Source organism: Telmatherina bonti (assembly GCF_933228915.1).
Source record: "Telmatherina bonti genome assembly, chromosome: 2".
Taxonomy (NCBI): domain Eukaryota; kingdom Metazoa; phylum Chordata; class Actinopteri; order Atheriniformes; family Telmatherinidae; genus Telmatherina; species Telmatherina bonti.
In genome coordinates this window covers 12,224,211-12,238,807 of record NC_136620.1, presented here as the reverse complement: position 1 = coordinate 12,238,807, position 14,597 = coordinate 12,224,211, and the positions used below count along the sequence as shown (strand labels likewise).

At 40.7% G+C, this 14,597-nt stretch overlaps 1 protein-coding gene across 1 annotated transcript in view; it reads left to right on the top strand.

Moving 5' to 3' along the window:
- Positions 1–14,597, top strand: part of syt9b (synaptotagmin IXb) — a gene marked incomplete at its 3' end in the record, with an annotated part of 56,855 nt that overhangs the window by 24,620 nt on the left and 17,638 nt on the right. The window contains exons 2-4 of the mRNA XM_079259148.1: positions 2,281–2,456; positions 4,071–4,288; positions 4,529–5,069. Coding sequence (XP_079115274.1) covers positions 2,281–2,456; positions 4,071–4,288; positions 4,529–5,069 — 935 coding nt within the window. The remainder of the gene's footprint in view (positions 1–2,280; positions 2,457–4,070; positions 4,289–4,528; positions 5,070–14,597) is intronic.

The following is a 14,597-nucleotide window of genomic DNA, read 5'->3' as shown; positions in this document are numbered from 1 at the left end:
TGCTCCGAAAACATCATCTTACCTAAGCAGATAGCCAAAGTTTTCTGAAAGGCTGTCTCCCATGAAGGAGCATTACGTGTCTGACACGGCTGTGCTTTTACCCAGCAGTCAGAGAGAAGCCCCTCCTCTGCTCATGGAAAAACAACACTCTTCTGCATTGATCCTAAATATCCATCAATCTTTGAGTCTGCTTCTGAATATATTAATGTAGAGGCTAAAACGATTCATCATAACGTATAACAGAATGTACAAAATCAAAGTGTTTTTTTGCTATCAAAAACAATTTGCATGTTTCCACCTCAAACCTGGTGGTTTTGTAACCTTTTCAACCCATTTGTCTATTTGAAATCTCACATCAATGCTAAAGTATTTTAATTAGTTCTTATTTCTTGTTGCTGCACAACATTCCCCACTCTTTTCTTTCCATATTAGTGTTAATGGTGCATAATCCTTAGAAATACTGTGGAGCAAACTGTGTTTTTCCATCAAAATGAATGTTGTACAGTGTGTGTCTGCAAGTGCATCAGATTCTTTTGCATGATGCAGTACCTGTGTGAAAACATTAACCTGTGGACGTGGAAACAACTACAGGACTGTAGGTTCTGTTGTCCATGTAAACATTTACATCAGTGTTCCTCATCGCATGCGGTTCACTGACTCTTGACTTGTGGCTCATGAAGCAGCCACTGGCTTTTTGAAAATACGATCTAAACAAGTCATAATGATCCTCACCGGTGCAGTTCTCTCCACTAACAAGAGCTGCAGGCTGCTTGCAGAAACCTTGCTGTCGTAACGGCCCTAACTGACCCTGTCAGAGTTGCCAGTTTTGGCTAATTTCAGCTGCAACTAACTCTGCCAAAGAGCTGCTCCATTGGTAGCTCCGTATATATAATGAAAAAGAAACACCCACATTCTGGAGGCATTATTGTATTTTCACCATATACTGTTGCATAAGAATGTCGTTACTCCGTGCAATATTTAGGATAACGGTTCCTTGCTAAAAAGCTGAATGTTACTGATTTGGCAACGTAGTTGGATACGTAGTGTGGGAACCAAGCGGCAACCTCCAGTGGTTAAAAGTGAAGCCTATGTGGAAGTGCATAAAACTGCAGTTCCCCCTTCATCCACTAGGGGCTGCAAAACAGAGCAAATCCCCATAGACTCCCATGTTAAAAAGACCAACTTCACAGCAGAAATAAACATGTTTACAACCTGGTTAAAAAATACATTTTCGGTTTATAGGTCAGGTTTACCTTCATGACAACTGTGGGGGGAGTGAAGTTTTTTCTAACTCGCCCATTGTAAAGTAATTTAATCTCGAAGTTCGGCAAATTTAGGAGCGTATCCTTTTGATTGACAGGTACCAATCTCCGGCCTCAAGTCAGAAGAACATAGAACAACCGCGGTTTTAAGCCGGTTAACAACGTGACTTAGCTTTAGCCGGCTTACCTCCGTTAGCTGGTTAGACCCTGTTATCTCGGGGTTAGCTCGGTTAGTTCTTAGCTACAGAAAGCTCAGAGTTCGCTCGATGTCAATCATCCACCATGACGGTCACGGCTGCCCTCTCATCTCCACCTCTTTGCCCATATTTGTATTTTCCGTGTGAGACGACACGCATGACGCTGCCAACATGGCATGGTATTAGTATATTGAGTGCGTCTCTTGTCAAACTAACAGTGAGCATCACTGGTTTAGAGTATCATGTTGTATAAGATTTGCAGCCAGAGGAAGGTATGCTACGCTATCACCAACAAGTTGTTACTGCGTACTTTACAATTTGTGATGATCACACCAAGCAGAATTACTGTGTTTGTGCAGCAAATGACTAAGAAACTCCTTTTGGTCTTCCCGCTAACTGCATCACATGAAAATGTCCTTGTCTGAGATTGATGGTTGTCAATTCCCTCTCATTTTGCTGTAACTATTGTGCTTTTTTCTGTGAAACAGGGATTGAAGAGAATGACCACAGTTTCAGAGGCTTGATCTGATGTCAGAGCTTTAGACACACAGCTATTGGTCACATAGATGATTCCTTCTCAGACTGCCACTGTAGAGATCTGGAGAATAATCTAAAAAGAATTTGAAAGTCTGTAACTTTCTTTTCTGTAATCTCCTTAAGCAAGTCCTACGAAGCTTTGACAGACACAGAAAATTGCAAAACTTTAGTGGTGAATTTATTTTCGGAGATTCATAATAAATACAGCCTATCCTTACAGGAGCTCTACTGTAAGTTTGTCTGTTCCATCATTCTCCCGCTGACCACCTGCCTTCTCTCTCCAGATGTATCGGTGAGCCTGTTGTCCCTGCTGGTGACCACCTGTGGTCTGGCGCTCTTCAGCGTCTCCCTCTTTGTTTCATGGAAGTTGTGCTGGGTGCCACTCAGCGGCCGTTTCCTCCCCGATGTCCTCAAGGGGGCACACTTCTTGGGAGGAGACCAACAACCTGTCCTCACAGAGGTAAGAATGACTTCACAAGCACTGGTATCTAGGATTTAGAGTTTTATGGTGCTACATTCCTAAATAATCCTGTAAAAACAGCTTTGATCTTGTAGCAGTGTAGCAGTAAGTACTGATCTGTGGTCTGTTTGCGTCAAAAGTCTGCCTTCTTTCCATGCAACATATTTGGGCTCATACAGTGCATGATATCACCCTTACACTCTGTTTGTGTCTGACCTGCGAAGTCACATGACACCTAAAGGCCATTTCTTAATCAAGACGATTCTGATGTTCGACCAAGGCTAATATAACCTGCTAAATTCTCGTTTTTATTGTGCTTCATCATGAGCAAAGAAAAGTACGTTTAGCAAGCACATCAGTTACATTTTGAGCAAAATCTTTTTCCACTGTGAGCAACATCTAATCTGAGCAAACTAAGTCCATTCCGTGCACACAGCACTCACGTTTGTGTGCAGTCACACGCGCACACACACACACACACACACACACACACACACACAATGCAGCGTATGTGCTCAGTGCTATCAACACACTCTATCAACACAGTGTAGCGCTAGTAATGTGTCACAACTCCAACCAATCACAAGCCTCAGATAGAGTCGTCCTGATTGGCTACTTCGCAGCGTCCCGACTACTCTGTGAAAGGTGTCATCCTTTTCTGATGGCGGTCGCTCAAGTCAGTTTTCCTGCCTGTCTGCTCAGAGTATACGGCACTGAGACAGCCAACACGAGGAGAAATATTCATTGTATATTATATATAACATACACTTTAGAAAATTGGATAAAAAAAATATAAAACTAACCAAACATGTGACAACATGACCAACTTCTCATGACTCCCTCCGTCTTAGTTATGGAACAAATTCTATTTAAACTAAATGTCAGGACGGCGGTGAAGGTGTGGTCCCAAACGCAGAGATGATGGAACAGGGATGTAGGTTTAAGACTGATTTTAATTTAAACAGAGGAACTCAGGGGACTAACACAATAAAAATGATCCAGCACCTGGGAACTGAAAACCAGGAGTATATATACAGACAACATATGAGACACAGGTATAATGACTTAGCTGAAGACCAGGTGATCTAATGAACAGAAACAAAGGTTAAACAAGAAACAAGACAAGTGAACTAAACAGGGATACTACAAAATAAAACAGGAAACCAGAAACGAGGACATACAAAGAGTCCAAACCCTGACACTAAAAGCCACTCCTGGAGGTTTGTGCACATCTACCACACACTGTTCGTACATCCAGCAAATACAATAAGTATAATTCATCATTTCTTCAAGAAAACCTTCCCTCAAAAAACAGAAATATATTAAACATGTCTGTTGTACTTGCAGATATTTAATGTTGTTTTTATTGCATGCACTGTTATCTGGCTAATGTGCCGCAACCAGAAACCACAGGTTGCAAAAACTGACCAGTACTGATAGAACAGATCAATAGATTTAACTTTTCACTGCAGGTTGCCTGGAAACATTAATGATAACATGTTAGAATAGCTGTAGGAGCCAACAGTTTATTGTTTTGAGTGTTTTTCAGTGTAAATGAGTCATTTTTCTGCAAGAATATTCCTAGCAGCATAAACTGTAATATGTGTTGTCCAGGTGGATGGGGAAGAAAGGGAGTACAGCGAGGATGGCTGTGTGAAGGAGCCGTCAGGCCCCCTGTCGGCTGTGGCTGTTCCAGAGTCTGCTCTAAAGATAAGCCACACATCACCTGACATCCCGCTGGAGACCCAGACCAAGGTGGAGAAAAACCAGATTCACACTCTGGCCAGGGACAGGGTTCAAAGGCAGATTACGGAGCCCACGTCATCTGTACGGTTGGTACACCACTCCCCTAGGGTTCTGTCTGCTTTTTGATGTTGTTGGGGGGATTAAGTGCAGATAGGAGCACAGATGGGTTTCAGAGATGCTTTATCGGGAAGTTGGCATCCACAACACATCAGGCCTCAGGGGATCCAGTTGCCATTTCACCAAATGTAATTCAAGTTTAGCGAATTATGAATGGAAGCTGCTTTATATCCAATGTTTTATAAAATCAAATGACTTTTATTTTACAGGCACAACTCCATCCGCCGTCAGTTGAACTTGTCCAATCCTGACTTCAATCCTGCCCAGTTCCAGCGCCAAGACTCTCTCTCCGGTTTGGGCCGGATCAAGCCAGAACTGTATAAGCAGCGGTCAATGGACGCAGAAGACGGCCGACGGGCCGACAGCTGTGGGCGTCTTCACTTCATCCTGAAGTTTGACTTTGACCTGGAACAGCTGATTGTGAAGGTCCACAAGGCCCAGGATCTTCCAGCCAAGGACTTCTCAGGAACTTCCGATCCTTATGTCAAGATCTACCTGCTGCCTGACCGCAAAACCAAGCACCAGACCAAGGTGCACCGCAAGACTCTCAACCCTGTGTTTGACGAGGTGTTCCTCTTTCCTGTGGCGTACTCCGAGCTGTCAAACCGCAAGCTGCACTTCAGCGTTTATGACTTTGACAGGTTCTCCCGCCATGATTTGATCGGCCAAGTGGTGGTGGACAACTTCCTGGATCTGGCTGACTTTCCCCGGGAGACAAAGCTGTGCCGTGACATAGATTATGTAACCTCGGTGAGAACTTTATTCCATTTCCTTTGATTCTATCTCCTTCTCTACATGACTGGATTTTTATGATTACCAAACAGGTTTCAAAGGTTCCATCCAACTAATCTGCTAAACTATACCAATATCTATTTAGTCTTAATAACATTTTTTTCCACACAAACAATTAGAAAGACCACCAGCAGTGTGGAAAATGCATCAGCAGTGTTATATCTCATTTGCTCTCCAAGTGGAATTCATCTGTGATTTTGAGAGGCAGAGACATAAAAATATACTTAGACACAGTTAATGTTTGATGAAAGCAGTAGGAAACACTTGGGGGTGCTGACCCAGATCTAGACTCACATAAGACTGGGATTGGCTTGACAGAGCTACAGCGACACTGTCTATATTACATTATTCACTTGGATAGATCTATGGAGCCGGAGGTTAGATCCTCCTGCCAGGATGTCCCTCATGGTTTGCGGATTGCATTTAGGCGCGACTCATTTATCGGCTGTTGGCATAAGATCCCCATCCTGAGGAATCATGAATATGTTTACCTATAATCTGTTTAACAAGTAAAAAATGTTGTAAATAAGGTTGATTATTTTGCACATTGAGTAAATCTTGTGTCAAGAATCACAAAAAGGGTTTCATATATCATAATGCAGCTGCTCCTTACCACAAGCGTTGCTCTGGTGCACAAAGAAGCTTGAAAATCAAGTACTTTTAAAAACCTTGATATATTTATGAGTACTTCTTTTTCTAATGAAGTTCCATCTGATTTTGTTGAGCTTCTACCAAACTAACATCACTTCTACCTTCGGGTGCAGGAATGCATGAAAGTGTTATACTGTACTACTAATAATGTACTAGACTTGACACTTCACCGCTTTCCTGTGTGTTCACCCCTCAGCCATGGAAATTAATCATTTCAGATTCTTTTTTCCAAACAAAAATGCACTAGTGAGAGTAATAAGGCCATTTGAAAGTACATATGCTTAAATGGGGAACATAACTGAGTCAAGGATACTGAATAGATATGTTTTCAGTTAACAGCACTTTGTTTCTTGTGCTTTGTGCATGTTGAATTGCTTTTGCAGCTTCATTTGCCGTTTGTCATTCTGGTTTCACTGAAGGCTGAATTGGGTGGCTGTCTCTTTTATTTATTTATTTTTTTATGGCGGCAGTGTATTCATTGTTACAGCATCATAGTCATAGTGGATTCATCTTCTTGATTATTCCCTCCAACTAGACTAGACTAAAGTCAGATGAACAGAAATGACAGACAATTAATTAAAGAGTCATGGACATCAGCAAGTGCAACATGCATTAATAAGTTCCAAATTAAATTGCCTGACATTTATGAGAAAATTACCAGACAGACAATTTTACACAACAATGCTAAACAATAGTTATCTCGGCACTGGTGGGGGGGGGGGGGGGGGGGTCGTTGTTGAGAGCTGACACTTTTCAAAGTCATTCAATTCCCTCACCTACAAGTCTTCCAACGCTGTGAAAACAAAATGTGATGTTGTAACCATAGAAACAGAGCAGTATAAGAGCAATATAAGAGCGTGCTGTCAATGATGCGTACCTCTCATTTAGAAGCACAATGTTGTGTGGAGGTCCTGCTATGGACTGCCGACCTGTTGGGGTTTTACCCTGCCTCCCGCCCAGTGATGGCTGGGATCGGCTCCAGCTTCCAAGCGGCCCGTAATTGGAACAAACAGAGAGGAAAATAGATGGATATCGTGTGGCATGCATGTTGCATGTGTTGTTAGGAAACAGTGAAATAGAAAAGTGTTGATGTCATGAGGGGAAATTAGTTGGTAGTTTGTGGTCTATAACAGCATGGACTCGGGCTGGTTGTAGAAGTAGGAGCTAACATGTGGAAATTGGCCCAGCTCAGTTCCAATCCTGTTCTCAGGCAGGTAAGCAGTGTTGAACCTTTGTCTCTTAGCTTGAGCGATCCTGTAACAAACCTACTTTTATATATTTAGTAAAATTAAAGATTTTCTTAAGCCTTACTTATATTTCTCTGTCTATCTGTGTCGTTTATGTAAAACAATAGAAGTGGAAATATGTTTTGAAAAGGCACTTTGAAACGGTTATTTAGCTACATTTAGCTTCAAACTTTTAAACTATCAATATATGTGTTACAGTCATATAAATATTCACTCCTAAAGGATTTTCTCTTTATATTTTCCTCTTTTGGTGATCATTGTACACTTTGGTGGATATACTCAACATGGACTTTTGCCATATTCTTTTGAATTAACTTAGTTTGTTACCAGCTAAAGCAAACTATTTAGGTTCATTTTATTTTCAGTGCAGGTACAATATTTTGTGCAGATTGACTTTTAATAAAGGAGCACATACATACGCCTTTATAAAGAATGAAAAAAACGAAGAGAAATGCACTTTTTCTCATATTTTTCTTGCATTTTTCTGGCTTATTGTTCTTTCACTGCTACAGAGTTGTGCCGCTGGGGATTAAAGGACAAATGTAAGGCAGAGGCTTATTTATTTTATTTTTAAGAGGATTTGAGACATGCATTTACAACACGGCTGTTCCTCGAAAGTAATTTTGTTCAACACAGATGTTTGTTTGCAAACATTGTTTTAACTTCATTAAGACTCAGTTTCCAATCACATCTAAATGAGGTCAGTATGAGGCATAACATGTGAAGTCTAGTCCTGTCTCCTGCATCCAAGTCAGACAAGTCCAATATCTAAATATAATGTCTTATTTCACCACAAATTGCAATCAAGTTGGCTCCAGCTTGGCATGTGCAACTTTAGCTAGTCTGATCTTTTACATTTTCAGTCAAAGTAATGTCAGACACATTTCTTAATTTTTTTTGTTACATTTTAAAAAAAATCCTTATTCTTTTTGATTGGAATCCAAGTCTGTTTGCAAGGAAAGCTCACTTCGTTGGAGGAAATGTGAATGTGCAAAACAAATTGATTTGGATTAAAGAAGTGGACTCAGCCCACCTACAAAAGCAGGTCTCGGTCCATTTCAAACTGCCCAAATGCAGGAAGTGGACCACAAAACAAAGTGCATTGTGGGTGTAGCAGACAATCTGGGTTGCTTAAATCCAGTCCTTAAGCTCTACTATCCTCCAAGACACCTTAAACAAATGGCTAAATTTCTCCATCCGCATGTCATTCAGCCTCAATACGAGCCATTCACTTGATCCAATCAAAGGATGGCTTAGCCAAAGTAGTGTTGCTGCTAGCTAAGTGAACAAACTGTTTGTACAGTGGTTTACTAAATATGAAACTGAGGCATCAAAATACAAGCATCACCAGATTTTTGTTTTGTGTTGTGTGTTTGTAAATTTGCATCAGGCGTCGTTTTTCTGTTTAGAACGTTTGGCGTGTTTGGAAAGCTGACATTGCACAGCAGAGTTCTGATGCACATGAAGAAGTGGATTCAGGAAGCAGCGTAGAAATTATGTGGCAGACATGGAAACTGTTCTTGATAAATGAGAAAGTTTTCTTCTTCATTGTTTGCCTCGCCTTCTCTTTCAGTAATCCTTACTGCAGTGCCACTTCAGGCGAGGAGGTTTTAACGTTATTCATTAGGTTCAGTTTATCTGACTCACTTAAGCGCAGTGTGAAAGCAGACTTGGACCAGAGGAATGTTGTAATGTTTGCTTTAAGTACCCAGTCGTATCAAACTAGTAGACTTTTAGGTATGAAAATGACTTTACATTAGTGTTGATTGATTTTTCAGAGATCTTTTTTCTATAATAATAACTTCACTCATTATTGCTTTTCCTGCTTGGTTGCTGAGTTTTGGTCACCTAGTAGTTTGGTGGATTAGGAGTATATATACTAGGGCTGCATGATTCTGGATAAAATGAGAATCCTGATTTTTTTTTTTTTTTGCTTAGAATTGAGATCACAATTCTCTTAGGATTTTTTTCCAACATGAATATTTATTGCACATATTACCGGCACATTAACTTTGCAACAGCTGACACTGAACATGAAAACAATAAATGTCTCTCTTGTCTTCTCTTACACACACAACCTTTGAATAATTTTAATAGTTACAATTTTGAACAATATTTTTTTCTGTGCATAGGGTGATGAGAGGTCGGTATGTTTCCTGAAATATAAAGAATAGGAGGGTCAGACATGAAGCTAGAAATTTCACACAGCCATCCTTTGGTTATATGTAATATTCTGACATTTAACAATGGAGGACAAAAGTGATTTATGCAATGTGGGTCTAAAGGTATTTAAAATCTACTTTTTTAAAGTGATAGTCTATTTCAATGGCAAAAAAAAAAACTTTAAAAAAAAAAACCCAACAGAGCAGAGCTTATTCATCGTGCTAAACATATTTAGGGTGGTTTTAACTCACCTTTTATTTCTCCCACAACATTATTCCTCTCTCCTACAACGTCCATTACATTACACGCATATGGCCAATTATGCAAATTAGGCAATGATGTCATTCAGCGACTTTTAGAATGGCCAATAGCTACTTTCTTTACTTTAGACCAGCAAAGTGACCCAAAAGAGACACTTTGGCAGAGTTACTTCTTTTTGTTGTTGTTTATTTGTTTGTTTTTTGTAGTTTTCTTACTTTTGGTTTATTTTTAGTCAAAGTAAAACATGAATGTTTTTGGCAAAAGCATAACTTTTTTAACTACTTACTGGACAGACAGTTTAAACTGGACATTAACCATCTAAATGGACCAAACAGAGACAACAGAAATGATGTTAGTTTACATCCCACTCTGTTAACCAGGGTGGGATCAGCGGTGGATTTGCACATGCACTATTCATTTTGACTGTGCACGTAGACTTGTGCAGGTGTCCTCTCTGCTCCTCTGACTGGCTCGGAGTGCTTTATGACGGGACGGGCTTCTGTTGCTCATTCGTGACAGTCACTGCTAAACAATATGTGCTTTCAAGTCAGTCGCCAAAACACCAGAAACGTCTCCAATAACTCCAGTAAAAGTCGGTAGATTTGTCGCTGGTCGCTTTTAACAAAAAAAAGTCGCCAAGGGGGTTTGGGAAGTCGCCAGATTTAGCGAGAAAGTCGGACAGTTTTTTTTCCTACCAGCTGGCATCTGAGTCCTGTGGTTTAAGGATCCACCATTGTCATTTGTTGAGGGAAAAAGAGGGTGCGCTTGTTTTGATGCAGGTAATGTCCCAGTTCAAAATGCGGTACATTCGTGGTCTTTTTTTTTTTTTTTTATAATCGTCTTCATTGGAAAACGAGATAGTATACAAGTATGAATCGAGGTCGCGATTTTTTAACAATTAATTGTGCAGCTCTAATATATACTATATACTGCTATTGTTTGAAACATAAATTGCACTCATATTGACTTTTGTGCATACTGTATGTCTATTGTATAAAATGCTAAAACATATCCGAGTACAGTACAGGTTGTATTGTCAGAAAATGAAAGAGGATTAGGAAATCGGCTCTGTGTAGTGTTACACTGAAAACGCTAAAGCCATCGCTTTGTGCTGATTTATGATTCAAAATGAAAAAATGAACAATAAGGTTGATGTTTGTAGTTTTCTTGCAGATGTTTGATGTCTCAAGATATAGATCTGTTACGGTGACTTAAAGAAATATGTAAATGTGAAGTTCCTCTTCTCACTCTCTCACTGTCCCCAGCAGAACTGGGTTACCTCCCTTGGGATTACAGGGAAGGACCCCGGCTGGTCCACTCCTTAGTATCTGTGCATGCATATTAATCATGGCTCCTGGCACGGAGCAAGCTGCTGCCCATTTCTGGCCATATGCACCATGTTGTAATGTATGTATATTTCTTAATTACATGCACAAAAAAAAAGAAAGGAAATTGGGTTAATCTTCTAAGGGTAGAGTATTCATTATCACATCAGTCATGGGAGCACAGTGTTGTACAAACATTGAACTTCATTTAAAGCTGGGATAGGTATCTTGCTTGGAGACATTTTTTTTTTTTTTTACTCTGGGTGAAGTGGTTCCTTGTTCTAATAGTTGTCTAGACATTTTGCATTCATTAACAATAAGAAATCTAGTTAGATCCCTCAGTTTACTGTGAATCTGTAAAGACTCTGACCAATCCAAACGTTTGGACCGAAATGAAGTTGTTTCATTTCTTATATCTCGTAAGCTTCTTATCCTGGCTCCCCTCCTCCCCCTCCCACAGCGCATACCTGATAGCCACACCCTGCATATAAATACCGTGTTCGGATGAAAACACAAAGTAATGAAGAAGAAACTCGGAAGGCAAACATGGCTGAGAAAATGCAGGAAGGATTTCCCGACCCGGCTCGGTTTATTTGCCTCCTCCTGCTAAACAGCCGAGAAAGAGAAAGTTGTTGGTGGAAAAAGCTGAAAACTAGAAAAACACTGGGAGAGAGCAAACCTCTGCCAAGAGCTTTAAAAAATTCCTGGATCCAAACAATGATCTGGATCACCACCAAAATTAAATCAGTTCTCCCTTTTCAGATTTCCAACTATTCCTGAAAATGCATTTAAAATCCATCCATAACTTTTTGACTTATCTTGAACACAAACAGATAAACGCTGGTAAAAACATAACCTCCTTGGTGGAGGTAAGAACAAAGCCTTGGATCACACAAGAAGTGAAACCAGAGGGGGAGGAGCCGAGAGAGGGTGCCACTTTTACATCTTGCTAGCTCCCCAACATTACCTACCCCAGCTTTAAGTACTGAAGTAAAAAAAATTGTGTCAAGCACCAGGCCATGTGTCCAGAAAGAGCTTAAACCTATTACCGCTGGGTGGCAGACGTGTGAATTGTCCGTCAAGAGTTGGCCATTGTTCGTCAATAATCAACCACAACACAACCAACTGCCACTTCAAAGCAAAGTGAAAAACTGGGGAAATTACACACATATAATCAGCTCTCACCCCCCTCCCATCTCCTCTGGGTAGTGCGGGTGTTCATCTTGAGGACCCAAACTCAAACGTTTGGGTCCTCTACCAGAGTCCTGAGAGCTTGAGGGTCCTACCCAGTATCTTAGCTGTTCCTAGGACTGCAGTCCTCTGGATGGAGATGTCTGATATTGATGTTTCTCCAGGTATTTGTTAGAGCCACTTCTCCAGTGTGGGGGACACGTCCACACTACGGTTACCACTGTGGCTTTCACCTTTCAGGCCTTCTCCAGTTCCAGTTGAGGCCTTTGTACTTCTCCAGTTTCTCGTGTTCCTTTTTCCTGAACATTGGGGATGGATATATCAATCATTACAGCTTTTCTCTGCTGCTTTGGCATAATAACTAGTGGCAGCTTGGTTGACCATCACCATTTTGTGAGTCAGAATCTGGAAGTCCAACAGGAACTTACCCCTTTCATTCTCCACCATCTTGGAAGGTGTTTTCCACTGGGCCTTAGGGGTCTCCAGTCCATATTCTGCATATGTGTTTCTATACCGTCTGTATGTGGTGAGTTCCATGTATTCTACTCCACCAGTATCTTTCCCTTATGGTGAGGTGCTGGATTGTTCCAGGGGTCCTGCCTAGTATGGTAACTCTGGGCCTGTTGGTTTGTTGTGGTATGTTTCTGTTTTCCTTTTCAGCACATTTTATGCCAGATGCACTTGTTTTACACATGTTTTATGCCCTGCAAAGAAGCAGGGTACATCCTGGATCGGTCACCAGTCCATCAGAGGGTCCACAGAGAACCAAACAACCTCCTAGGAAGAATTTACAGTGAACAAGACATGCATGTTAGGTTAATTGGTGCATGCATCCACACAGAAAGGACCCCCATCCCCTGGCTGAGCCTGAAAGTAGCTCTGTCTGCAAGGCTAACCAACACACCACTGTGCAGCCCACTTTTAAGCTATCATACACATTCATTGCCCATATAGACACAATATGGGGCAATGCGATTTGCCCGTGGACACTTCAGCATGTAGTCAGGGGAAGCCAACAACTTTCTAGTTGGTAGACGGCTGCTCTTCTGCAATTTTATATGGTCTATATGTCAAATATGAATATTAATGAACTCAGCTTTTAGCTTTTACTGTCTAAGCTCTGGATTCATGTTAGCACCTAAGTGTTAATCCATGTACTGTTAATTAGTGAGACATTAATTAAAAACCTCTTCTGACAACCACATGCATCTGTGCTGGCTCGGGAGGGAATCCTCTGCCTTACATTTGTCCTTTAATCCCCAGCGGCACATTTCAGTAGCAGTGAAAGAACAAGTTCTGCCCTCTGCTGATGTAAGAAATTTTAAGATGGGCATATGCTCTGATGTGATTCATCTAAAGTGTTTGCATCTGTCCAAACCTAATTTCAATAACCTCTTTACACTGAGACCTTTGTGGTCCTTTGCAATCTTTTGGGATGCATTGATTCACCCGTCAGAGGAAGTGAGAGTCTTTAGCTTCGTGGTTATTATTGATGAACAACAGACTCTCCTTGTTGATTAAATTAACAGACAGTAAATGGCAAATGAGGCCTTTAAGCTCATAAGAGACAAGACTGCATAGTGTAAACAGAAAAAAAAGAACAAAAAAAAACGCATCTTACTGGCTTGATTTGAGGTTTTCTTAGATCTTTTGTTATGTAGACTGATAACTAAATATATGAAGGTAAAGTGTTTATTTTGGCATTTAATGTGGAAAGTGAACTTAAAGCTCACTAATTATCCCTGGCTCAGATTGAAGCAACAAATTATTTACCTCATCGCTTTTGTCAAATGAATCCCTGCCTATCGATCGTTATTCCAACATTTCACCTGCTCACCTGTAAAACACTGGTAAATGTAATTATTCCAGGATGTGATGATTCTTGCCATTCTGGATTGGAGTGCACGTTTGGATGTGCTTCGTCCAAACCTTTCCTTGGCTTTCTTTGTTCAGCTGATGTTTTTGGCAGATTAAAGACATAGAAGAACATGAAAACACTGTAACCTGCAGCTCTAGCAGGACCGGTCAATACTATTGATTGCTGTGTGGTTGGCCTGTAATTAGGACCTTGATGAATGGGGTCAGCATGTGCATATAGTGTGTGTGTGTGTGTGTGTGTGTGTGTGTGTGTGTGTATTATTAATTCATCAAAGGATGATCCCATTTTGCAACAAGGTTAAATTGTACCCAAGCTCTCATCCTGTGCTCTTATTGACAAAGTTACGAATATGATCGTCAACATGAACTTTCGCAAAGGAAATGTGCTATTTTAAATGGTAGATATTGGATCATTTAGTCAAATTTATCAAGGAATACTTTTTACATTAATAAGCAAAGAAGTGGTTAGCTTAGAAATAACCGCTATGCATATTGTAGCCTTCCACTTGCCAACTAGCAGGTTGTCGAAGAATTGTATAATTACTCTATCAGAAGGAGACTTAAGAGCGGGAAGTATCACCCCGCACCTAATACAGACCTGGAGGAGCATGATCCCCGTCTAATTCACGCATCGTACCAAAGCACAGATCGAAAGAGACTCTCGCATATAGAAAGAATATTTATTTATATATGTACAGAATATAGCAAGGAGCAGACCCGGGTTGAATTGCACCTGAAGAGCCTTGAGTCCCTCTTCTTATAAAATACAC